Raw genomic sequence first — 27068 nt, 5'->3', positions numbered from 1 at the left:
AACTTGAGGGGGTTGACCGTCTCCTCAGGGTCAAGGGGACACAGTTAGCTCGACGCGAAGCGACCTTTGAAACTTAAATTGCGAGATAGCTACGGGCGAAGATTTAACTTCGTACGACCGGAAGTCTACAGAGGCGAGCTAGATCAGTTCCACCGTTGAGAATGCGCTTGGAACTAGTGTGCGGTTGTAGGAAATACGTATAGTGCGTGTGAACTTTAGAGAAATCTGTTTGTAGGATAAGTGGCACATAAGAAAGATTCTTCTTCAGTTCCTTTCCAGTGTTAACATTTCTCAATTTCTTAATTTTCGAATTTTTAAATTTTCATTTTGAAGTGATTTTCAACTCGAAACATTTAATTGACCAACCAATAACCTAATACATATGTGACACTGAGACTAAAATCATTTCTGACCCACGATGAACTGTCACTTGCATATTATTAATCAATCTAGTCCATCATGTTGCATTAAACCCTTGAAATCGTATTTCACAAAACTTACCTTCCAAGAACAATGACATTCACTAACGCACGACCAACTCTCCGTCAGTCACTTAAATATAAAACATACTTTCAAAGATCTGTTAAAATCGAAGTCATGCTATCCAATCTCCTTTCTTCGCGAGAAGCAGACCACATCTCCAAGCAAATATCGAGTTGCTTGTTCGACATTGGCGGCAAGAAAACAATCGACGGACGCCGGATAAACACTAGAGCCCCGGGATTAAAGCACCATGACGATCCCTGACCTCGTGCGCTAATTGTGTTCCTGAACTAATAACGAGACAATGCCGAAGCAGGAACGATCGTCAGGGGCCTGGAGGGGTTCGAGACCGACGAACCGCGTAAAACCTAAACCGAAACTTCCACGAGCCCAGGTTTCGTGGACCAGCCGAGCGTGAAACCCGTCAGGATGGAGACTTCCCGCTCGCTTTATTGCTGGAATAAATCTCGATCGTTGCCGCGTCCCCCCATCGGCCTTGATTTGCGGAAAATTCACGGATCAACGGGAATTCCCACGATGGACGGGCGCCTCGCGGCAACGAGTTCCCCACAGCTCCACGGGACGGAAAGGTGAGCGATTCATGGCCGTTATTAAAATCGTCGTTGATACGCGGTAAACTCAGATTTCACGGATCGCCGGGAATATTCGTTCGGCGCGGGAACACCGCCGTGGATTCCGCGAACGGATGCTCTTTAGGACCTATAAAACGATTTCCGATTACGGGATATCACAATGGTTACCGTTCCCAATGTCCTACAAAGATCTTTTTTTTTCTTTGTAAACGTCACTCGTTATACTCGTTTTTCAGTGTGCTTTTTTATTCGTTATTCTTTGTGTGACATTAATTTTCTTTCAGTTATCGTTGTTTATTGATACTTGGACGTTGTTGTTGGTGGAATTTTGGCCACTATTTGCTTTGTCGATTATTTTATTCAGTTGAAATAACTTTTCGATGTTTTATAGAATACTGAAGTAAAGCTTCTTTGTTGTATCATTATTGATTTTTATTGATTCTCTAATTGAAAAAGAATAGCCAGATTGAATTTTACTTTTCCATCAACTCTCACATTCCGGATGCACGTTCATATTTTCATTATCTCTTCTCATCAAACTTCAAACAATAAATTCGTTAATTTCCGTCGAGCACCAACGGAAATGTCCATCCCGGTGAAGCGTCACAGAAGCTGGTACCTCGACGCAATAACTTTTTCATTTCCCGCTGCAATCGCCGTGTTAGCATGGCAATTACTGTTCTGTAATTTAATCCTGCAATCGAGAAACAAAGGTATGATTTAAACCGTTACGGCTTATAATTGCTTCCAAAATCGTCAGCGCGGAGATTGACAATTCCTTGCGTCAATCGTGAATCAACGATGCTGTTACAGAAAATAGCGGTTGTCGACGGAAGAAAGTTGGTTTTTAACAAGTCGACTACCGAATGAGCACTCATTAAACTCCTATACAGTTGACACGGTTTCCTTAATAAAACAGACAGTGAAGAATTCAAAATCTTCCTTAACCTCCTTGAATTTTATTACTAATTAAAAGTTCTTTTTCATCCCTTTGCACCCGAGAAGTAATCCTGAATCATTTGGTTCGATGCAGTTTCACATTTAATACTAAATTTTGCATAATATAAATATATTTAGGTATTAAGTTGAAATATTGAAGTAACATGGTTTTGTTCTTTAATTTAAATGTTCTTCCTTTTTACCTCACTTTTAGAAAAATCGTCTACATCTCATCAAAGAAATTGAATATTTCTAGTAAAAAGCTTTTCAGTGCAAAGGATTGAATTTACGAAAAAAGTAGAGTTACCCTCAATTTAAGTGACATAGTAGTCAAAGCGTTAATGCTACAGAAGTTCGATTTTGTCGAAAGAAGCTTTTAATCTCGATGATCAGACGAGCCGACCTTGCCGACTGCTTTATCGGTAAAACGCATCGACATAGTTTCACGTGACGATCGGCAGCCACCCTCGAGCAAGAACGCATGCTGCGAGGCAGCACGCGCAGCAGAGTCGATCCAGAATTTCTGTATAGGGACACGCTCGTGAGGGATCTCTTTTTTCGCCAGTTCCTACGATCCTCCTCTATTCCTCTTACGAACGACATTATCGCGTTTCTGTCCCGGTGACGCGCAAGAACCCGGCCATCCCTCGTTCAGCGACTCGGCCCTCGATGGTCGGTTCGATCATTTTCGGATTCCTTCGCGGAACACTCCGCTCGACCAGTATATTTTTTCCCGTCCATGCGATGGAAGGTATAACGTGACGTTCGTTAATCGCCGGGGGATGATTTGATTAATGTCTTTATCCGCGTTTATCGGCTTTTATCGGCGTTTACTGTGGACGTCGTTGAGTCACTGCCGCGCTAGGATATTAAAATAGTAAATAGGTGCTTCATGATGCGAGAATTGGTCGTTCGGCGGAAGGTTGATGGTGATGTTTCAGGTGGGGGAGCGAACGATGCTTTTATGAAGGAAATGCATCTTCGATGGGTGTTCATGGGTTCTTGCGAAGGGAGCAAGTGTTTTATTCGCTTAATGTGAACGACTGAGAATTGAAATGCTAAATTCTGCCTTTTAACACCTTGTCTTATGATTTCTTTCATAATCATGATCAATACAGCTACTTCGTCATTAATATTTCATTGGAAAAAGAGAAAAATTCTAGGCATATTCTACGTTTATGTTCTCTCTAAAGTGTAACAGTGGTAACAGAAGAATAATATTTCATTTGGACACGATATTATTGAGCAAGGGGTTAACCAATTCGAGAGCAGGATTTTTTCTTAAGACGATCTGTAGGAACCAAGATTCATTAAACATTTTTATTCGACACCAGTCGTCTTACATACTATAATTGTTTTAAAGCAGTTCGGAAGCGTTGGTCATTAGTGACCGACATGACGCTTGACGCGTTAAACGTTTCCAGCGGATGTCGAATATAGGAACAGCACAATCGTATTACAGATTTAGACATCGAGTTATGTGTACGATACGAGAGTGTTTCGCTCAGGGTCAACTGTACTTTCTAAAAATAGTGTCCTTAAACGGTCTCGAAAAGGACAATTGGCGCGGCATCGATAACAAACCCATAACACTGACGTCAGGATCAATAAAATCGCCATCCTGTTAAACGGGCTGCTGCACCAGATGCACGACTCCTTCGGTGTTTGTCGTTCCGATGCATCGGAGGTGATTGGGCACGAAGGTCAATCTATTAAACTCTCGGCCCGACCGTGTCACCCCGTGGGGACATAAAAATTGTTAACAGTACTGTTTGTAGATCCACTTAACCGGCGAATTAAAGCCGCGTTCCATAACTGTACGCCGTGTTCCTCTGTTTCCCGTGGTAATGACCCTGGAACCACTGATTTATTCCGAGGTCAGCTGATTTGTTCTAACGATCGAATACATAAACTTCAATTACGAGTTACTGTAATCGAGGTTTGCACGCTGTTACCGTTGTCGTCGCTGGATTGCTCATGCCTATGTACAATTTCAGACATTGATTTGCAAATGAGAAAATTAGAATTTGATTTCCTGTGTTCAGTTTTTATCAAACCTTTTTATTTACCTGCGCATCGTGTATTAGGTGATTCTACTGAATGCATGGTACTTGTGATTGTAGACTTCAAATATTATTATATTTTATTTAGTTTTATATTCTTATTTATAGTATTGGGACAGAAATTCTTTAATATTGAGTTCTTTCAACTTCGGAATTTACAAAGTTTACAATAGATACATTTTATCTACAGTCTTCTCGTAATACCGCATTTCCAACTTTGATTGAAACGTTTATGATGAACACGGTATTCAAAGTCTTAAAACGTGATATTCCGCTTTTAACGGCCTGTATAATTAGCACGTTTCTTTCAACGGTATTTCTTATCGCAAGTTGCTCCGTACATTTGAGCACCGTGTATATCAGCGTGCATCGCGGCCGAATGTGCTAACTCGGCGATCGACGAAACGGCTGAGGGACGGGAGAAGTGCCATCTTCTCTCTCCGTAAGAGAGAACTGGTTTGGATTTCGTGCAGCGATCGCACGTAAACATACACACGCATATGTCGAACAGGTGAGGTCGATCTAGTGCATCAAAATTCCTTCACGGATTTTTCAATCCCGTTCCGAACGTTTCCACTAAAAACGATGTTATGCCGAGAATTTTCTTGACCTGTCCGCTAGTTTTCACTCTCAGCAACATAGCTAAGGATCCAGCAACATAGAGTCGACATGATTTCGGAGAAAATCGTGTCGATGATCCGTGTTCTTATGAATTCTTAAAACGCAATGTAGTTATTTGGTCCGAGACTCAGGGACGGGAGATTGTCTGTGATGCGTGCAATCTCGTGATACACGGTGCTCCTGAAAAAGGAGTTACCCTAAAGAGAATTTGGAATCAAAGTGGAGACAAGCGTCGTTGGTAGTTTGCGTTGAAGTAAATGAACTTTGATAAACGAATTATTATATGAGTGGTTTATTAATAATATTATTCACCATTAATTACTAGTATTAGTGATTGCTGTTGTGTACGCGTTTTCTATTCGAAAATCTTATAGGGAAACCCGTACGTCGCACGCCGACTTAACTTTGTGCGAACTGTTTGGAAAGTGGACTGTATCTAATTACTTCAGTGAAGAATACTTTAGTGTTTATTTTTGCTTAGTTCAATAATAATCGTCAGCGGCGAGAGTATACAACGACGTCTATGTTCCGTCTTGTGTCTTGTTCCAAATGTTTCTTGTGTGTCGTTCCAAATGTTTCTTGTGTGTGGTTCCAAATGTTTCTTGTCTCCTCTGTACCTTGCGTGGGCTTTTATAAACCTTTTTTGGTAGGGGAGTACAAACTTTGTCCGAGTGGGACTCAACCGGTGATCCTGGAGGGGGTTGCCGATTGCAGCCCCCGGGTGACCCACGCAAGGGTCTTGAACGTTCTTGACACTGACCATAGCAAGTAATAAAACCAAGGATCGCCTCGACTTCTGGCAAACAGATGTAAGTTAAAGTTATGGTAAATCTACAAAACTGGCAAAACGTGCCGAAGCAAATACGACTAAATTATTGAAGTAATGGTTCCTTGGGCTTTTATTTCTGCTATGGTAAAAAATATTCAGGGCTCCAATGTGCCTCGCAGAAGGTGTCTCAATAACCCTCCTAAAGAAATTTAGCGACGCAACAATTGCAATGTTAGTATTTAATTGGTCCACGAATTCTTCGGAGAAGCTTCTTTTCTTATATAATGTGTTATAATATATCACTCTTATTTAGATAACATTTTACGTCAAAGTAGATGATTCATGGGAATAAATGTTTCTTGCATCGCTACGGGTTTGAATCCGTGTTGCCTGTTTCGATACAATTTATACATTCGGTGTCACTTCCATTGTACCCTCTACTATGAATGTTCCGTCACGAGGATAAAATCACGATGCGCATCCCGTAGATTTCACAGGCAAGTAGTCTTCAGTCCAAGGCGTTCGCGAGGAAACGGATGTTTCGGTGTACACAAGGACACGGCGGGGACAGTTTTACGCCGTGTTACTGTTCCCGGGGTCGGTATCGCGTTCAGTAGACACCGTAAAAAACGGCCGTAAAAACCGGGACCGAGTTGCATCCCTCCGTGGAATTTCCAATTTTCTCTTATCGTTACTTCGCGGAGTTTTACTCGTTCCAAGAAGTCCTTCCGTCCGGGGTCAACCTCCCGCGTGGTAATCCGTGGTAGCCGGCATCCACCTAGCTATTCCGGGCGTCGCGTTTCCGGTAGAAGCAATACCCTTTAACCCTTCCACCGGTATTGGCGACCTTACGTGCTACGGAATCACATAAACATACCTTTTCGAATAAGATAGGGGAACTATGCAGCGAAACAAAATTGAAGATGAAAAGTAAACAAAAGTGGACTAAGAAAACCTGTTGCAAACAAAGGCCGTTAACATTTGCAAGCTAACTCTACTGAACTTCCAAAAGTTATGCGCGATACAGATGTATAAAGCACACGCTCCAACTACATACTATTTCGGAGTATTCATCAAGGTGTTTTATAATTTACAACTACAGCTACAATTCGAATTACAATTTGGCAGCACAAGAAATTTGGCAAAACAAAGGCTAATAAGTATGTGTAAAACACTTGTAAACGCAACGGAATAACCTATAACTTTTCACATGTAATATGTCCACAATGCAAACTATTCGGTTGTCCAACAAATTTCTATGATTCGAATATCCCCAATCCCAATTAATCCACATAATCAAAGCTTTACTGTACTACCCATAACAATCCTCCCACCTCTAGCTCTTGATGAACGATTCTTCCTTACCCGCACATTTTCAGCTTCGCAGCTAGCCGGTCTTCTCAAAGGTGTAGTTTCCATTACAGCGTGTCTCGTGAAACCAGGGAGTCGATGCGTGCGTCGCGTCGCATCGCGTCGCAACACGTCCGAATGTGTGTAGGGAGCTTTGGAGGGTTAATCTCGAGCGCGGTGGTATCGGGTTGTCCGTCCCGGCGGGTTCCGGACGCGATGCGATGCGAGCGAGCGAGGTGCACGGCAGCGGCGTGTATACACGACCCTAACACGAGGCGTTGCGCGCAGGGGTAAGCCCCGACAGCGAACGCGCCGGTACATTCTTCGCGTACACGGATCGAGCAGGTTCATAATCACCTGGCCGTGCACATACATATCGGGGGAGACGCGGGCTAGGGCCGTTTCTCTCTGGTTTATAACCAGTTTCGTGTAACCACCAGGGGCGGTGTAAGCGTGGTTGCCGCGGCCCGAGACTCTCCGGGACCGTCCCGCGCGCATTCACGCCGGCCGTGCTCGTTCTTAGAGGGCAACGGAATATATTACGCGCACTGTATATCGCCGGCACAATGCCTTCTGTGCTGTATAATGCGGCGCGGCCGCGCGATACAATCGGATAGGCCCCAGCCCGGTATATTCGGTGTCATACACGTACAGTATATTGTTAATATAACGCGGCCCGGCCGGCCGCTTTTTACCGAATGTCAAATAACGACGACGCTCGTGTATCTCTCAGCCATACCCCTTCGTATCTCTCCTCTTTCGTAGCCACCCCGCGGTACCCGCTCGCTTCGCGCAGTTGATTGTATTCGATAAGTTGCAACGCTTTAACGGGAACTTGGGTGAACCACGGTAGCGGGATGCTGTAAATATTCTGCATTGCGCGTGGATACTCCTTTGAAGACGAGATCTTTGGGAATGTGTTCTTCAGTGTTATGTGTTTAGTGTTTCTGTTCATTTTGTATTGGCCACAACGATTGAAATATTGTGTGAAATGGTTTTGGAAGGTGGAGTATTTAGAATTCTGTGGGTACACTTTTTATTGAGAGGTTGCATCGACAGTTGAACCTGCAACGAGGGATGAAGATAGTGTTTAAGGGAAACAAATTTTGGTTTTCGAGTATTGATTGTTTGGATTGTTTTTTTTTGTGACTAGTAGTAAAAGATTTGAATTAGTATTTAACGGAATTTTCGATTTGGGGGACAGTGGTGTACAACACCTTCGCGCACACGGAGGAACATTCATCCCCCCGCAACTGACGAATCGTAACTGCCCGGCTATTTCTAGAGACTACGGTTTTGCGGCGAATTGTGTGCAACCTGGACCCGGTAATGTATGCCGACGGTCGTTAAACAGTCTGAAATAGAATGAATCGGGAGAATAATGCGGTCGGTCGACTGTTATGGAGGACGCGTTTTGCGAGTCTGGGCGATTAGCGGTGGACGACAGTGTTGTTGTTTCTATGCTTGTGAGCCTTACACGCTTCGCCGGATGATTAATATAATTTATGGTCGTAAAGTTTCTTAGCTGAAGTTGTGCCGCTCGGCATGTTGAGGTTAACAGAACTTGGAGGAACGCGGCCATTTTTGGGTACCGTTTGAGGTTACCGTGTTCCGGGATATAGATCAATTTTCGGTAAATGGTTCACAGTAGCCTAGAATAATCATTACAATAAATTACATCCATTATTCTGATAAATTAGATACTTTCCAAAATTATCAATTATCTTCCTCTTCTTCGATACACTAAATTCAATAAATATGAATATTATCTGATCCCCAGCAATCGAAGGAAAATACTAGTTCCACCTTACAAGTACCCAACCCTAGCAAATTTCTTCTTCTATAAGAAAAATATTAAAAAAGAATTCCTATGCAAATATCGGCGAAACGCTGTATCGAGCGAAACCGCGCTCCCGAAAAATCCGCGTCATACGTGACCGCGTCGTTCGAACGTATCGAGGGGTGTTTATTTAAATTTATATTGACCGCGTCGGACGGGGACCTTACAGAAACGTGCTAGCGTGGAACGTCACAGGAAGCTGGTCGTTAATCTACGGCTACGATCTCATTTCCACTAATTGGCTGATAGGGACGCCCGATACGGACGATACCGGGTCTACATACGCGGGCACACGTGCAGTCGCCGCAAAGAGCCGTGTCGAAGGAAAGGCCGCGGAATAAAAACATAAAAAGAGAGGAGAAGAAAAAAGAGGCGGGGAGGGGGAGTTGAAAAAAAAGATCGAAAAGCGAGGAGCGTACTTACGTGCGGCGCGCGTGCTGCACGAGATTTTCAGGAGGTCGCAGGAGAGCCCTCTAACGCAAGACAAGTCCTCCCCCCGCCCCCGCGACACGCGCAGGGCCCTTGATCGTGGATTTCTTCGAGTTACTCCGACTACAGCGGCCCGTTTCTCTCCCGCTACTCGGCTCTCGACGACCGCGTCGCCTTTCGTCCGTGAATTTCTGCCTTTTCCCCCCTCCTGCCGTTCGGTATCGCTCGAGTGCGGAACGTTGACATGCGAGAGAGAATTATACGCGGCACACCGGGTATGCACGCCGGGGGAATAACGCGTCGAGACGAGTGGGGAATGTTTAACACTACCAGATGAATCGAAATGACTCGTTCCTGATATCTTTTCTTGTAATTATTGAAAAGGTGGTTGAGGGGTTGTTCAGGGATTCTTAACGCCAGGTTTAGGAACATTTATTGTACAGTTTGTTTTATTGTTTCTGAGAAAACCGATGTTCGATTGTTCCAAGATCTTGGGAATTAGATATATAAAAATGGAAACATATTCGTGTAATTGCATCAATTGGTATCGACGACATTTGCCAAATAAAGCTCTTAGTATTCAATATAGGTCGAATTGTCGCGGTTCGTGAACCTAGTGTCAAAGAAATTGATTTAGTAATATGCAAACTGGAATATAAATCGATCGAGATCTCGAGGAAAGCATTTTTATAGTTCCTACAGAAACTGGTCTATCTATAGAAACTGTAGAAGCTTTTTTGCGATTTATCTGCGTTGATAATGCCGAAGCAAGCTTCGTTTATCATACAACCTTGTAACACGGTGGCGAGGATGTCGATGATGTTATAGAAGGTGTTCACGCGCGACTGTAACGAGAGGACAGTCCCATCCGTGGCGAGAAGCATCGTGGCCCAGATTTGCGGGACAACACGGAAGAACGCGCATGTCTCGCATTTTTTCTCACAGCACACCGGCAGCCTGATTTCTCGGCGTGCCGATCGATCAACGTTCCCGTTCGCATGCTGCCCCTTTCCTCGACTTTTTTCCTCCGGTATTTGTGAAAGGTTAATCGCCGCAGTCTCGCGGTGACTGTTAATAACACCGTGGCCAATCGTCGCGCAAGGATGTCTGTCCGATCCGTGTCGTTAGGAACGGCTGTCTTTTGCCTTGTGACAGCGCCGACTCCGTTCATCGTTGATTCTCGTCGAGTCTCGCGAAACAGGAGACGGTCTTCCGGTGTCTTTCGCCGGGGACATTGTTAGCTTGGTTCTTTACGATCCCCTAAAACGATTTTGTGATTTTTGTCCTTAGTCGAAGTTTTTATACTAAAATTATCATATCAAATCCCAAGATAGGAAACCTACAAAGCTACCCAGTAATACGAGTGCAGTATTAAACTCCGTATTAATAACTTACAAAAACCTATTTAATTCTCTTCGCAGAATTATATATAAAATTGTAGATTAACACTTTGACTGTCACGTCACCCGAATTTTGGTGACACTGTTTTCAACATAAAGATATTCACTTTCTTGGTAACGTATCGAAAGAACCGAATTTCGTTGAATATATGAAATATAAGAAAGATAGTAAAGTAATCGTTACGAAGAACTCTTAACTCCTTAGTCTCTGATTTATTAAGAGACCTGTTTCGATTGCATACGAATTTCGAAGAGTGCATACTTGGTGGTCAAAATGTTAATCAAAACAACAATCTAATTACAACAATAGAATAAATATAATCACAACTCCTCGAGGGTTTCACCTCGGAGAATCTCTAAAACCGTTCACACGAGGAACTCGATGGATTTCGAAACCGAAGTCATTCCGTCCAGAATCGACTAGTCACCGATTCAGCCAGCGTCGTTTAAGACAATAACAGGCAATTGAATGCACCGGCTAGCGATTTCACGCGGCTCGCTAGCCCTTTTCAGAGGGCAGCCGTCATTCAGCCCCCGGATGCCGTATTTAACCAGCGTGCACCCCTATCCCAGGCCACCTTTCACGACGGCTGACTCTCGTTTCGCGACGTTCTTCAAAATCCACTAGAGGAACATTCAAAATCCACTTCTCCCGTAGACGCGTCTCTCCCTTCACCGGAGCCCCGTATGCGGGAGCTATTAACGTCGCGCGAGCTTATTATCCTTTAAGGACGGCCTCGTTACGGAGAGAGCCTGCCGCCCCGGCTTTCCTATCTGCGGCTGTCTCCCTTTTCACTTTTCCCCTCTTTTCCGCCCGCGTCCCATCCCCCGCGGCTCTTTCGTCTTCCACGTCTCACCGCGAGCTTTTTACGACGCGAATCTAGGAGGATCGTCGGGATTTAAGGGCGTCGGCGGACGAGAGCGCCGCGAAACCCGCCGAGACTCGGAGGGTTGCAGGCCCAGCGGGGTGGGAGACGCCGGGAACCACGGTAGATATCCGAGAGATAGGAGGATGTCAACAACGGAGGAATAAGGGGAAAACGAACGCCAGGGAAATGAAGATAATGGAAGACGAGTGGACCGCGTAAGTAAGAGTTTGTTCGAGCGTGTCTGGGGAACAATTCGGCCGGAAGAGGCACGGGGAACGTTTAAATCTAAATAGTCCGGGTGGAGAACCGCTCCGAGTGTGCGAGCCCGACGGGGTTCTTATCGGCGCCGCTCCGGAGCGCGTAAAAGCGAGATTTCCAACAATTAAACGGGAGTTAAGTCTTGGCTCGCGATCCACCGCAGCTTGTTTGGGGCGTTTCAAGTATTTTTGGATTGAATTCATAGAGCGACTGCGATGCGTAGGTGTTAAGAAGTTTTATCGTATGGTTTTCATTTATTTCTTCGTCTAGATGGTTTGCTTCAGTGCATAATTTTAACTTGGATAACCGCGTGTATAACTGTTCTTGATCGGATCCACTAAAGGTCCATCTTTAAACCATGTTACTTCTAAAATCGAAGAGGTGCAATTATTGATTTTACGATTTACCAGGTTTCCGAAGTTAATCAAATTTCTAGGTATTGAAACTTTAATTTAGGTTTCTCGCACGCGGAGTGTTCTGTAGGTGAATCCGGTCGAAGAGTACCGGACAATTTTCTCCTCTGACCGGGACACTTATGCAGAATCGTAATCTACGACTGAAGTAAATTGGTTTAAGGAAAAATCTAATTACACCCGTCTACGGTTGTCCTTTGCCGTGATATAATCGAGTTACTCCGCTGACTCGTATCTTAACAACGCTGTCCCGGAAACCTTTGCCCGGAACTGTTCGCGCGACGGAATTTTCAACGACGCGACGCGGCGTCCGGGAAATTTCCCACGCGAAGCGGAACGCACCGCGTCGCACCGTATCACGAAATCAGAATATTTTCCTAACAAACGCCAGCCCCGGATTCGATACAGCTGCTCTCGCTGAACTGAACTCCTACTTTTGCCAGACACTTCGAGCAAACTTACGGCGAAACTTCGGTTAAACTAGTTTGAATCGTTTGTTGGCACTGTGGCTACTGCTGAAATATGAATAATTGCTGAAATGTTAATGTTTTTGTTCAATTCTGGATTCCGGAGACTTCTCTTGGTAATTATGATAATTCCGCCGATAACTTAATTGAATAATTGATTTAAACGAAATTGCTCGATCCTGGTCGTTTCATTTTTAAATCGAACAAGCTATAAACAGGAGATACGAACAAACAAATTTATGAACGATTGCGCAAACGAATCAACGGAACACGTAACATTCAACTTCTGCGTTTCCTCTGCGTTCGTTCACCTTGAAATCATAAAACCCGATCGTAAATCAATTCCGATTATGCAAGAGTAAAGTTTCTATTACCCGGTGGGAACGCCTTAATTGCTAATTGCTTTAATTGTTGGTTGTACAGCCGGCCATCGGGAGTTCAGCTAATTCCTGTGAAAGGCCGGTCGCGGGGTCGGCGACGATCGGCTTCAAAAAGCGACGATTAATTAACCAAGACCCCGGTGCATTATTCCAACGTTGAAATGCATCACCGTCAGATCCAAATACTGTTCCTTAATTAATAGCCCACCGCGGCAAAAGGATGCCGCGGCCCGATCAGGCCCCGAAGTTTTTCCGCCGCGAAACTATTAGTCACTCTTAACGTGGATCCGTATAATTATGACAAATGCCGGCGCGAATATAACCGCGGAACGTATTTAGAAGAAAGGCAACGGGCAACAAGACGACCGCGATCGCTAATGTCGGCCGCGGAGCACGGGCATCGATCTTTCCCATCGCGCTAAGCACTTCGAAGATGATGGATCGCGCCGCGCTGGGAGTAGCGCTGGGACCTGGACCTAACCTGGTCTTAGCCGGCAGACCTGTTTTCATGCGATCGATACCTCCGCCTTTCGAGCTTCTGCCTTTGATAATATTAATAATTCCTCTTTATCGTGCGTGCAGTCGTTAAAATTGTAAACGGAAAAAGCAATAAATTGGAATGATCGCTTTATGCTCATTAACGATCGTATAGGGTAATGAGTGTAACGATCGAGCAGGATTCAATTTGATCAGCGTCGTTACGAAATCAAGAGTCCGTTGCGTTGGGTTATAAATACGTAAAAAGGTGAGTTCAAGAAATTTCATTGAGCAATATTTAGATTGAACAATATTCAGATTTAACCATGTTTGGATTGAGCAGTGTCTGATTCATTAATATTTGGCTTCAACAACATTTAGATTGATCAGCGTTTAGATTGAATCAGTCAATCGTTGTCGTTTAGAAGACTAAATAACGGTGTTAAGTGTTTATTCCAACCGATTAGACGCTTGGAAGAACACCGAACTGCACGTTGACGCAGTCGAGCGTTCGGATCGCAGCGACAAAGCTCGAATGATTACGCTTACCGGGCAGTTCTCGTCTATTTGTACCTGCGCGATGGAAGAAGAATGGTGTTCAAGGTGCAGGGCGAAACTCTTTCGCAGCGAGCAGTAAAGATTCAACGATCGCTCGTAAACTTCTTCGTGCAGCCTCGGGGAAGTCCCATCACGTATCCAATTTTCCAGAGATCAACCGACTCGATCCGGGGAGCTTTGGAAATCGGCGAATTGAAACGGGACCGTCCGATCGTGATGCAAGCGTCACGGGACTATCGGCGCTGCGCCTGAAACAAGTCCGACACTTAAGAGGATATGCTTTACGAGGGGCCGAACGGAAATCGGAACTGTCTCGGTCGACACTCGAAAATAGTAATCAGGTTTATCCGTCTTACCGCCTCTAAAAAAGCGTACTTTGTCCTCGCGAGTTACCCGGGACGCTCCAATAAGCTTACACGGCACGGGAAATGGCGTTGGCCCGTTTCGCCGATGGGATTAAATCGCTCGAGGTGTCCGAAATATATGGGACGAGTCTATCCATGCATATTTATCACGAAGATATATATATACATGCCATCGTTCATATTTTATATTTTTCTGTGGGTGATGAATACTGTTACCTACGTTTTCAACTGCAGCATAAATTTTAACACCGATGCGTTTAAAATGTTAAACTCTTAACCTAGATTTTAAAGTGCAGCGTGTATTTTCTTTTTAGAGATCAGGATAGATTAGAATCTGCTCGTACGATATATTATTTTTATCATGGAATTTGAATAGGACATTCGTGTCAGTATGGAGTGGAATTTTCGATAAATGGAAATTGAATCACGAAGAGACTTACTCTAATAATATCATATTTTGTGATGCAAAATTTCTCATGTCAATTATCTTGAAGGGAAAGTCTCGTCTGAAAATCATTTTTTGCTAATTCTTAAGAAGGGCAACACTTTCCTGTTTTCGTTTATATATTAATTAGCACTGACGGCAGCTAACAGTGTATAAACGTCGCACTAAAATACAAACACACACACACACACACACACACACACACACACACATATATATACAGTGACCGTACAAAGTACTTCAACATCGCATTTCAAATGAAGTATGAGTTCATTAACCGTGAGCTGCAATTACTTTCCGGTTCTCTTTGACCTCGCGGTAATGGTAACCACGAGAGAGCGAGAGAGGCGACAAACAATTTTCCGGTGAACGCGAAAGCACAAATTGTCTTGTCCCTGCGATTCGTTAGCTTCGACTTTGTGTAATTACGAGAACGTAAGGACAAAGGACGCGTAAGGGTTAGTTTACAACAGACCGGCGATATTCGATCAAACCGGTGACGAGAGTGCAATCTAGAGATACATACTTTGTTTTATGATGCGAGCGTTTCCTTTGAGACGTAATTTAGTGTAATTTCAACGTGTTGATGCGACGCGTAGAGTTTAATAATTCAACGATGAAACTAAGACAATATATTTTTAATTCTTCTGCAGAATCACTCATATCACTCATTCCTCTTTATGGAAGTTTAACATTAGCGTTACGGAACGCGTTAATATTGAATTTTGTAAACATTATCCTAACTGTCTAGTTTTAAAGTTCCCATTTCCAAGATCTAAACGAACGAACATAAATATTTCTAGGAAGAATAGACTAACCTGTACAATAAAAGTCAATAAACGTAGGATTAAACTCGTGCCTAACGATTCATATTGAACTAAACGTTCCTGTTTATGTTGTTTAATTTTGTCGCAATCCTGTGGACACGACTATTTTAAAGGAAATCAAAGGATTACAATTTCAATTAAATCTATTTATGAAAATAAGAAAATTATTTTACTCGGTTACAGCGTATTTGTAAAATAATTTGCAAAATCCGTCTGAAGAAGTTAAATGACTGAAGCCCTCTGACTATCACAACACAAACCCACCGAAAAACGACATTTCATCGCAGTTCTTATCTTAGCTTCTCTGTTATCGCAGTTTCGCTGTAAACATACCCTAAGGCCAAATTTACGCGAGTGGTTTACTGAAGAATGTCGCAGTTGCGATTCTTTATAAAATGGAATAATAGTCAACTTGTTATAGCTCTTGGGAGTCAATCTTCCTTAAAAGCTCCTTATTTTAAGTGTTAACACCGCAACCGTGAAGCGCACTTTCGCTTGGAATCTCGCTGCGGCCCCGAATCAACCCGCAATCGGTCTCTTTTCACGGCGAAACGGTCGGTGTGCAATTTCAAACTAATCCCGTCGCGTTTTCGAAACGCGTTCGCCCCGTCTAATCTGATTAGCTCAGTTTCCGCTGCGCGTGTCCTCTTTCCGAGTTTCGCCAGCTTTGCGTTTTATTCGTTGGATGGAAATCGAACGGAGATTATTAATGGTCTGCCGTCCACCTGTTTCGTCTTCACCGAGGAATACCCACTTGCGAACGTCGTGCACGGGTTGAACCGTGTTAGACGAGACGGAACGTCCTTAATGACCGAGAACATGCACGTTTATGCTCTTGCACGATACGATGGTCGTTGAGGCTAGGTCTGGACTCATACTGGCCATTTTCTCGCCTCGCGTATTTGGAGCAGCTTAAAGGGGCTGTTTCGTTTGTTTAGGAGGTGAAATTAAATGTTACTCAAAGTAGGTCTTCGGTTTATCTACAAGTCTGAAATATAATCGAGAAAGTAGAAACACATGGCCTAATAATAATTTTCTTATACTGTTTTGAAATTTAAAAGCATATTTGCCAAAGTGAGAGCACGACAAAGTCGAATAACAGTAAACAAACAAAGCGGTGCTGTGAAAATGAAAGTTTGATTGAATAAAAAAAGATGTAAAAAACGTAGCAGATTTAAATATGCTTCTTTTGTGCTTGTTTGAGGAATATATTTAACTTTTCAAAGTGATTGAGTAATTTCATAAAAGATTTATACTTCTCGATTTGCGGAATTGATCACTGGCAAACGAGTGGCTCGTGTATAGGTATGAAATGAAATGTGTCGTTGTGAGTGGTCTTTTAATATTGTAGTAACTAATTTGGAGTGATGTTCTAAGGGGGTAGTTTTCTGGCTTATGTTGGAAATTAAGCGCGTTTCCCCTCTGGTTTCTGCCTGGAGAATAGAGATTTGAAGAATAGTATTTTATATGCATAGTGTGCAACATTTTCCGACGTTAGCACCAACTATGAAGGCACCAGGAGCATGTTACAATGTGCAAAGTTAATGAATCTTGTTTACGCAGTTCGTATGCTCTAATTAGGTTTCATATTTATACCGCGCTATAACCAGGACGCTGTGTCTGCCTACTGATTACCACTTCTACTTGCTCCCAGCATCGCCATTGATCTTTTATTCGTCCTTCTTGAAAACGAAACATCGCTTCAAACAAATCGCTTTCACATTTTTCATCTATTCCCCATACCGTTGTTTAAACTTCACAATTCATATATTCTCAATATCCCCAATACCACCAGTTTTTCAATACATCCGATGATTTCAATATTTTCAATACTCCCAGTTTTTCAATGCACACGATAATCTCAATATTTTCAATATTTCCCGAATGCATTCCGCATTTTCAATATTTCGCGGTAATCGCATGCTTCCAACGTATTTAAATATTCTGCAAGCTTGCCTCCAACGAAGCACATTCAATAAACATTTGTACCCGCCTCAAAGGTCTTCATCTTAAAAAACGCGAAGGACGTACGGAACATTTCTCTTCCGCCTCGAAGCCGTTCTTTTCCCTCGTCGAACCTCCAATAAACCAAGAGGAAACCACAAGAAAAGTGGATCGATACCTGGTATCCCCAAAGACGGTGTTTCTCTTTAAGCGGCGAGGATTCGGTAAGGTGTATCAGCGGTATCTTTCGCTTCCTGTGCACTTCTCTTTATCCGTTTGCCCCGTTTGCTTCCTATCTCCGGCGCGCGGCCTGCCAGCAGCCCTCTCGCTCCCTCCTGCGTCCCGTTCTATCGTTCATCGTGAGATTTATTCGCGACCCCGCCGAGCGGATATCTACGAGCAAAGGAAGTCCTTTATTTCTGTGGCACGGCGAGTCGTGCGCACGTGAATGCAGCTTTAACGTAGCTGCGGGACGCGTTCGCCTGCTTCCCTCCGAGCGTTCCGCGCCGCCGCGCCGCCCGGCTCGTCTCGGTTTCTTTCAGCGCTCCAGGCCGCCCCATCTCGCCCCTTGATTTTCGTGTTTCCCGGGGACCGCCTCGAATATGCCGTGTTTTAATTGATACTCCCCCGACCCCCGGGTCGACTGAAATACTTGGAAAATTTAGTTTAGTGCGCTCGTAATTAAACTCCCTTCTGGATGGTGCGGTGGGTTTCTCCGGCGCGTTTGAATCCGGTGCGGCTTCCCGGGAAACGGTCGTAATAAACGATTCGGCGAGATTGTCCACGCGGGAATTCGTCGAAGGAATGCGGCCAGACCTGGAGTTCGGCACACGGTCGACGATGATAACTCTTACTCCTTCTTAAATTGGTCCGGTTCACCGTTTCGCTGCGCGCGACCACCGTCCATTACGCGGGCTGAGCTCCGTTCTTCACCTTTGTGCTCTTTGTGATCCTTCATTGTAGTACGGTCTTCGCGTGCGTTCATTCTGATCGGGCACTCTTGTACCTGACACGGAAGATTTCGATTGATGATATTGGGATAAAGTGGTACATCGACTTACGAACCGCTTTATATACGAACTTTTCGACCTACGAACTTTTTTTGTATTCCATTTTGACCTTTGGATACGAAATTAATTTTGAAAAACGAACTATGAAGCTTTTATAATCTCGAATTATAGTGTAACAAAAAATTCAGATACGAATTGCGACCTGGAACGAATTAAGCTCATAAGTCGAAGTACCATTGTGCTATGTGAATGAGGAATTTATGCGTCAGAGGAGAATAGAAAAGTGATTTGAGATATTCGTACTTGGAATTCGTACTTTAGAATTTCGTTTACATGCGGAAAGTGATTTTTTACCAAGTGTTGTCATGTATTTTGAATAGCTACTATTCTAAACGATTGGAAGCAATGAAGGAAACAATTGTGCCGGGTTGTGCTCTTGAGGGAAAACAGGATAATTAATTTCGAAGTGTATTGTTATGTGTTGCTACACGTTTAGGGGCTAATGCATTCTTTTCGTTTTCCTGCTACCATTCACTTTGCAACGCGAAGTGCCATTTGACACGGGTATGTCGCCCGATAACATTTTGAAACTCGCTGTAATTCATTCGCTATTGTGCCGAGGGGATTGCCGTGAATGAAGGAAATACTCGCGTACGACAAGACACGTCGGGCCTGTATGAATACGAATTCTCAGTCCCTTCGTGCCCGTTTGTGCCCCTATACAATGGCGCCTCGGAAGCTTCTCCTATGCTTTTAACTCCGACTTTGAGGATCATCCGCGACTTCCGCTCTCGGGCCGGCATTTCCCTTCCACTTTAATCTGTTGTAAACTTTTGGGCGTTTGCTAATTTTATTGCTGTGTCCGACTTCCTTCGAACGACCCTACTGTTCCACGTTTCCTCCTTTTGTAGCGACAGTAACGGGAACTGAAAGTGCCACCTAATTTCTTCGCAAAGGATCCTTTCGAGTATTTTATTTTAGTTCTATAGGATAAGAAATATTTGAAGACGAGAAGTATTGAAGATTCGATTTTTCATTCTATTTTTATAAACTTTGTAATAATTGAAATTATTAAATATTTCATCGCGGCTACAAGTTTTGATGTCAAAAATGTTGCATGATTAATATTCGAATTTCTGTTTGGAATCATTTGTTCGCGAATCCTTCCGGCTGTTACAAATGAATTATATGTAGCCTGTCCGAAAGTTGACAATTAAATCCGGCGAAAAACAATGACGCAGAACGAAATTAGAATGTCCGTCGGAGGAAGGGGTTTTTGTTCCGCGCGCGTAACAGCACGTAACGTTGAATTATTAAATTTACTATTACATGCCGTTGCGAGCGTTGCCCAAAATTAATTCTCAGATTGTCCCGTTAAATCGTTCTTCCCAGCGCGCCGAGCGCGAAAACGCGTGGCCCGGAACCTGTATGCGACATGCATGTTTCAACTCGCGGCACGTTGCATTTTACCAATTAGATGAAGCCATTTTCACCTCTAATAATTCTTCGCAATTCATTTTGAAATTGCTATTATTCACACGTTTCATCGCAACATTTATGTCGATATTGATCAACATGTCTACTTCGTGAATACAGTTCAATAGAAGTTGAAAATTCCTTGAATCTGGATTATCTATGAAACGTTAGGACTTACCTGACTTGTTCTCTATACTGCAAGCTTAATCGAAAAGCAATAAAACAACAGCACTGAGAGTCGATATACAATCGACAGTAATTACGAATCTCATAAGACACAACTATGAATCGCAATGCATTTATGGAAACTTTCAAAGTGCAAAATTGCACAGAATGCATGCAATACAAAGAAACGTATAAAATGTCTAAAGTGTATTGCTTCCTATAATGTTCATTAAAAAGAACCATTTGCTATCATAATTTGATCTTTATTTCTATTTTTTAAACTTTAATTTCCACGAAAATCCATCGTCTATTAACTATATAGTTAATTATCATACTGAAAATAATTAACGAATATCTTCCGATTGTTCTGGTTTCCAGAATTTGATTCAATCTCTCACGGAACGCGAAGACGTGGCACGGGCTAAAAATTTCCGCGGGGCGGCCGGTTTAGTTGGGCGAGCGCGCCGTCACGTGTATATTTCAGCCGGTGGCAGTAGCGTGTCCTGTGGAATTAATGAACTAACTAGCGAGCACAATGGACGCCAGAATGCAGAGTATTTGCTCGCTTATGATGCTAATGTCGCCTCTTTACTTTGCATGACAATTACCTTGCCTAACTCTAACCCCCCCATGGGGGCAGTATACCGCTCCTTCCATATCTCGACGCTGCCTACGCAGGTACTATCTTGGCTACCATTCCTTGTCTCGACCCTCGAGCTTCCTTACCGCATTAAATTTTATGCACGCCACGAATTTCTTCTCCTTTTATTCGATATCGTTATTCCAACATCGTTACTGACAAAAAATTACTAAGATAGATATCGACATAACATCCATTTTGAACATTTTTCCATTGTGAAATTATCCAGTCGGTGAACTTGATATTATTCGAAGAATGCAACATGACAGCATCTAATATAATGAATGAGTTTTGATATGTTTTTATTGTTAAGAAATTGGAAGAGAAGAGAAGTTACTTATTATTATAACGTACTTCAAATGAATTGGAACCTTATTTACTTATTGTAAAGAATGTAATTACTTCGCGGCAAAGTTCTATACACTAGTTTCTCAGATGTTACAATCAAAAAGTAGGTTACTCCCTTAACTGGTCAACGAAATAAAGTCCAAGCGAAATCTCAGAAACTACGGTCGCCTAAGCTTCACTGTTCCTGTAAGAAATTACGAGCGAATAATTCCAACACCTTCGTCGCGCCATAAACGCAGACGGTAGACTCGTTTCAATGAACTTGCCTCGCGTTTCAACGGAAACGTTTCACGAAATAGCCGGAAGTTTTGAGAGGCTTTTACTAAAACCTACCTCCTTTGATTTGTCAGATGTTTCCCGAAAAAGGAAACGATTTTCTTGCTCGGTTCGGTTAAACGGTTAACCGAGTGCTTTGAATGGAAGACGGGAAAGGTCGTTATTGCTTGCGGGTTCTCCGGGCCAGTAGATAGATTATGGGCCATGATAATTCGTGAAATTATCGGCGGACTGGGGTTTGACGCCTCGACGAAAGATTCGGAGAGGTTGAGAATCGGGCTTACACGTCGTGCCGGAACTAATTGCGAGCAAGCGAGCGAGCGAACACACCTCCTCGTGAGCGAGCGAAGCGAGCAGATGACGTCTGAAAAGGAACTGGGTCGTTAGCCCGAGTTTAATGATGCCGAAGGACGGTAGAGCCAAGAGGTAACCTGCGAAGGACGAATGTCGAGCGTCCTTTTATTCCTTCGAGCGAATGAACGACCTCCGAGCGAATCGATAATCTGGCCCGATATATCCGTGAGCCGGGGTGGAAAACGAGCTCGAGACAAGGAGAAGGAGCAGAAAAATAGAGCGGGAGGGGGATGAAGAAGAAGACGAACGAGAAGGTAGCGAGAGAGACAGGTTACATGCAACGGTGAGCAAAATCGACGGGAGAATTCGATATCTGTTGATCGTTAAACCAGACTTAGAACTGTCTAAGGGGCAGCCACCCCCGGAGATTCGATCAGTTAAGCGTCCCTTGTTCAAGATTTGCATCGTTGTCATTTAACACAATATTTCAATCCGTCACATTATTTGTTCATTTGTTCGCTATGTAAGATATACCCGAAGTGTTCCGTAAAATTTCTTGAAAATGAATTTCGATTGATTCTGTTTGTTTCTGACGCCTTTGTCGATACGAGAACCAGAGCCGTACAAAATAAATTATCACTCTTATTATATCGTTCCGGTTTCACTTGGAACGAACGCCCAAATTATTCTCGCTGCTATCGGAAGCAACGAAAACAGAATTTTAATATGCACTTCCAGCACCTAAAAAGACACTTCCATTTTTAAGATCAATGCAGTTTGAAAAACTGTAACATCGTGACCTTGAACTGCAACGTACGTTCGATCGATAATTGGTACCGATAATTCCGTGAACCGGGGTGGAAAACGAGCTCAGAACGAGAGCGAGGGAAGAAAGACTAAAAGAAAACGGAACGAACAGATGAAGAAGAAGGAGGATACGAAGAAGAAGAAGAAGATAGAGCGTACTGGCAGCGAGTAAAATCATCGAGAGAACCCGATATCGGCCGATCGATAAACCCAAGTAAAACCATCGAAGGGGGAGGGTGGGTGGTGGTGTTAACCCCGGAGATTCGATCGGAGAAGCATAACTCTCGATTCGAAGTTCCGCTTCTCCGCCTGTCCCGTGATACTCGAGATTAAACAGCGGCTGAGCCTCTGCCTCGAATAGAGAGCGCAAACGATTTTTAAATCGACGATCCGTGTACACCCTCGGCCCTGGCCGTTGAAAGGTTCGCGACGCTCGATCGACGCGCCACGCCGGCTGTCAGCGCCCCGGGCGCTCCCGTCTTTTCTTTTCGCGGCGAAATTGTGGAACGTCGCTCGGGTGCTGAAGCAGATGGCGAATTCGATACGGTCGGGGCTCCGCTACGTGGTATAATCGACGGGGATCGATTTAAGGCGACATCCTGAAGACCAAGTGCAAGGACGAATCGCGTACCTCGCCCCGCTGGCCACGCCGCCAGCAGACGTATCGATTAATGCGGCCTTGTTGATTCGTGTAATGGATCCGCTCAACTTGATTCAAGGATGATCGGACTGCGGAACGCGTGTCTGTCTTGCTGATGTTCGTTAACGAAGCGGACGTTGAAGATTGTACCGGGCTGTCACGGATTTCGCGTGTTTTTGGCCTGTTGCTTGGATGGGGATCGTTCTATTCCCTTGTCGCGATTCGTTCGTTTTCCTTTAATCCTTTACACTCGAGGGCTCCGGAGAGTCATTTAAAGTTTGCCATTACTGATTGTGAAATTTTGTCATTATATATATTGTAATATTTATAACTATAATCCATAGAAAACAGTAAAATACATCTATTATACTTCTTTTCGTGCGCGCATCATTTATTATATATTATTATGTATAAAAATAAATAATTAGAAAGAAGACGAGCAAATAAATTTCATTTAATTCTGTGAACCGATAGCCTAGCACTTTTGGGTAGAATATCTTAGAAGCGCGATCGCGACGCTTGACGTTGAAACGGTTGAATATTCTCTGCCTCGTACTTTGCTACTTTGATTAGTACTTTGGTGTGAAATTGATGTGAAGTATCTGCGATAATCATTTTTCCGTAATTGATTTTATGCGCTTGGGAAGTAACGTTAGGAATGTTTCTTTATGATTAGTAGTCATCTTTCTTAACTTCTTTCTAGATTTATCTCTAGATTTATCTTTGGATATATAGAATTGATCAAACAGATGCAATCTACGCGAAAATATACGCAGTCTGTATTTATGTAGAACTATGCGAATATACTATATATATAGAAGTATAACATGCCTATTCTGAACCGTTATTTATTCTCCGATCGCTTTGAGAAAGATGATATTATCTATTATTTGAATAACGTATTTATATTCGTGTACGTATACGAAAGGAGGATTGCATAAGGGATGCATGTAAACCTCGCTATATAAGGCTTGGCCCGAAACGTCCAGGGTACCGATCGAGGCCAGGCTCGCAAGAGAATTCTCCCTCCGTTCACGGATACAACGAGTAAGTAAACTCCGACACGCCGGCCGCATAACAAAGATTTTGGAAAATTCCTAGCTTTCTTTCATGCATATTAAAGGACTCGCGGCTTACCGAATAAAATTCAAAGAGAAAGCCGATCCGCCGAGCGACCGAACCACCACACGTACTCGTTCCATTTGCATACAACACCGTTTCCCCCGCGTAATTGTACCGTAATTATGCCCCGGAAAAATTAATTTGCTCGCGATTTCAGCGAAACCATCGGGAACCCGACGCGCCGCGTCGCTTTGTCGCTCGAGCAGATCTCGAATTTTAATTCGGGTAATGCCAGCCGGGAACGAGAAAAGTTGTTATCTATCCGTGAGACCTCGATACTCTTTCCTCGGGGCACATAAACACTGTGTTCTCGATCGCAGTCCCGATTTATGGTTTCGCTCAAGGTTTTTCGATGAGATTACGCACGCCCCGGTGAAAGGTTTCGTAATCAATACGGTTGTGCCGGTGTACTCCGACAACATCTCCTTCATTCTAAATATTTGTGCCCTTTTTCTCGCTTGTTTTCCTATAATTTTCAATCCACGCTCGATACCCTTCGCTGATAGAACCTCCCTCTCTACGGAAACTATAACAACAACCATTAAATTTCGTTTATCCTCTTGCCGTGTGTTTTAAAATCAAACTCTTAAGGAATTAACCACATTTAGTCTTTAAAATATCTGTAAACTTATTTTCTTTATTTTCCATCAAATTATTATCTCAATATAAACTGCGCACATCTTTAGTTAATCATCAAGCAGAGATTTAAACACATTTAATTCTACTTCATTTTTAACACGTTGCAACCGGTTGTAGAGAATATTGAAGTTTTTTCATTATCGGTTTCTTGTAGCGTCTCTATAAAAATGTATACTGCCGCAAACTTTTGCAGCCTGTTCATAAAAACAAGTTAATAAAGAAACTCGTCGATAAATAAAGTGACCGATTTCCTTGAAAATTTCGTTTCGATCGAATTACGAATGGTATTAAGTAAATTGTTTTCATCGTTCGAATTCTAATTATTCGAGTAATTAAATATTGATTAGCGATTTCCCTATTTTCTGCCGTTTAAAACTTCATCGCGTGATTCCGTTTTTTACGCAAAGAGTTCTTAAGAATTTAACACATTTTCCTTCGCAAAGGGGTTAATTTGAGCAGATACGAATCGATTTGTCTCCTATCTGTCTGGTGGCACGTTAGATCTGGCTAATTAGGAATAACGAACGCACGGTCCCGGCTAACGGTTAGATTCACACGCGTCTCACGCACCTCGACGCGCTTTTCAATCGAGTGGTTCTTTCTCTAATTGTTTAACATCGCGCGCCGCCACTAACGAGCCACGCATACGTCGAATAAGTCGCGTTACTCGCACGAGCCTCTCGTGGCTCTCCTCTTATTTCCTTGTCCCCCGTCGGATTTCCTTTTTTCGTCTCTCAATACCGAGTGCTGTTCGTTGGATCCTCAAGTGTTTCGTGAATACCGGTGTTTTTCGCGTCGGTTAAAAAGCATCCGCCCGTCTCATCGGTTCTATTTTTTTTCCGAAACATTTTCGACGAAGTTGTCGGTTAAACGGATTTATCGGAAATTAGACTGTTACGAATACATTTTGGAAAAACATTTTACACTTAATATTTTTCTTTTCTACTGGATATTCTCGTTTATGTTGGTTAAATGGAGACAGCTGTCGAATTAACCTGTTTAGCGCCATGTCAGTCACTGATGACCGACGCTTCTGAATTACTTGAGAACAATCGTAACATACAAGATAACCGATGTACAGTGAAAATGTTTAATAACGCAACTAAGTTGATAATAGTATAATACAAAGATTGTGACGCTAAATAATTAATAATCATTCCTACTTTTTTTTTGCTACAAAAGAATAACTTTAGGGAAAAACGGTCAAGATTCTTACCGCGCTTGTGTTAAGGGGTGAGAAACATGTTTCATTAAATATTTCGAAAACTATCGAAGCCGAAAGGATTTCTTGTACAGAATGAATCTCTGATCAAAACTTGAAAATTGACATTTTCGAGAGACAACCTATCACAATCTCCATCTCTATCATTTAAAAGATATTACAGATAGTTAAAGTACTCAAGTTTCATATTCGATGAAAAATAAGATACAAACATAATTCAAGTTCGAAATTATTATCGTGTTCATATTTATTCGGTTCGTTAAACTATTTTCCTTGCTCCATTTTTCATCCACATCGAAGAGACATTTTCCACAAAGGCTTTCTTTTCTCGAGCGAAACACGTTAATCTCCGTGCGAACTGGTTCGGTTCCAAAACCGATTCAACAATGTTAATCTGCCATTGTCTTCGAAGAAATCGAGAGGTTCTTTCTCTCTGCCGAGCGTCGAACGAAAATTTCTCGGGTATTGTTCGGTTCAACGATACGGGGACGCGGTAAATACTTTTTCCATGCTACGATTCGGCGAGCCGATTCTTTCCCTCCGTTCCGTCGCTCGGAAGGCGCGCAGCTGTGTCATTGTCGCGCGACGCGGTCTACGAGCCGGCGTTGCATTATCTGCGAGATAAGGTCCCGTAATTATTTCAGGGGAGCCTCGTAGTTTTCGGGCCGTACACGCGCGCGCATTGTTCTACCGTCCGTCGAGCGTTCCCCGATTTTAATTTGATCTTGTTTCCAACAATGAACGAAAACAACGGCACAAAGCGGCGTAATTTCATCGCGCGATAACGGTTCCATTAAAACGAGCGTCTTCTAATTACCGCGTCGCGCGCTGCGTAAATAAAGGCAGCCGGCACGCACCGATCACGAGATTAAAGTGAACTCTCGACAGTGTCCGTGGTAGACAATTGCGAGAGCTTTAATTCAAAGAATATGGAAATTG

At 43.2% G+C, this 27068-nt stretch overlaps 2 protein-coding genes across 7 annotated transcripts in view; both read left to right on the top strand.

Annotated features, from left to right (window-relative positions):
• LOC116429783 (uncharacterized) overlaps positions 1–23470 on the top strand; it is a 71754-nt gene extending 48284 nt beyond the window's left edge. The window contains exons 10-11 of one of the 2 annotated variants that reach the window (XR_012999591.1): positions 20520–22042; positions 22466–23470. Coding sequence is in view for 1 of the 2 variants with exons in the window: in XM_076371717.1 (XP_076227832.1) it covers positions 20520–20954 (435 nt within the window). In the remaining variant the exon portion in view is untranslated. Of the gene's footprint in view, positions 1–20519; positions 22439–22465 lie in introns of those variants that run through there. The other variant, XM_076371717.1, reaches the window with a different exon arrangement.
• Fhos (Formin homology 2 domain containing) overlaps positions 1–27068 on the top strand; it is a 231842-nt gene that overhangs the window by 17168 nt on the left and 187606 nt on the right. The gene's annotated exons all lie outside the window — the stretch shown is intronic.

The sequence above is a fragment of the Nomia melanderi genome, chromosome 10 (genome assembly GCF_051020985.1).
Source record: "Nomia melanderi isolate GNS246 chromosome 10, iyNomMela1, whole genome shotgun sequence".
Taxonomy (NCBI): Eukaryota; Metazoa; Arthropoda; class Insecta; order Hymenoptera; family Halictidae; genus Nomia; species Nomia melanderi.
This window is presented reverse-complemented; position numbering and strand designations above follow the sequence as displayed.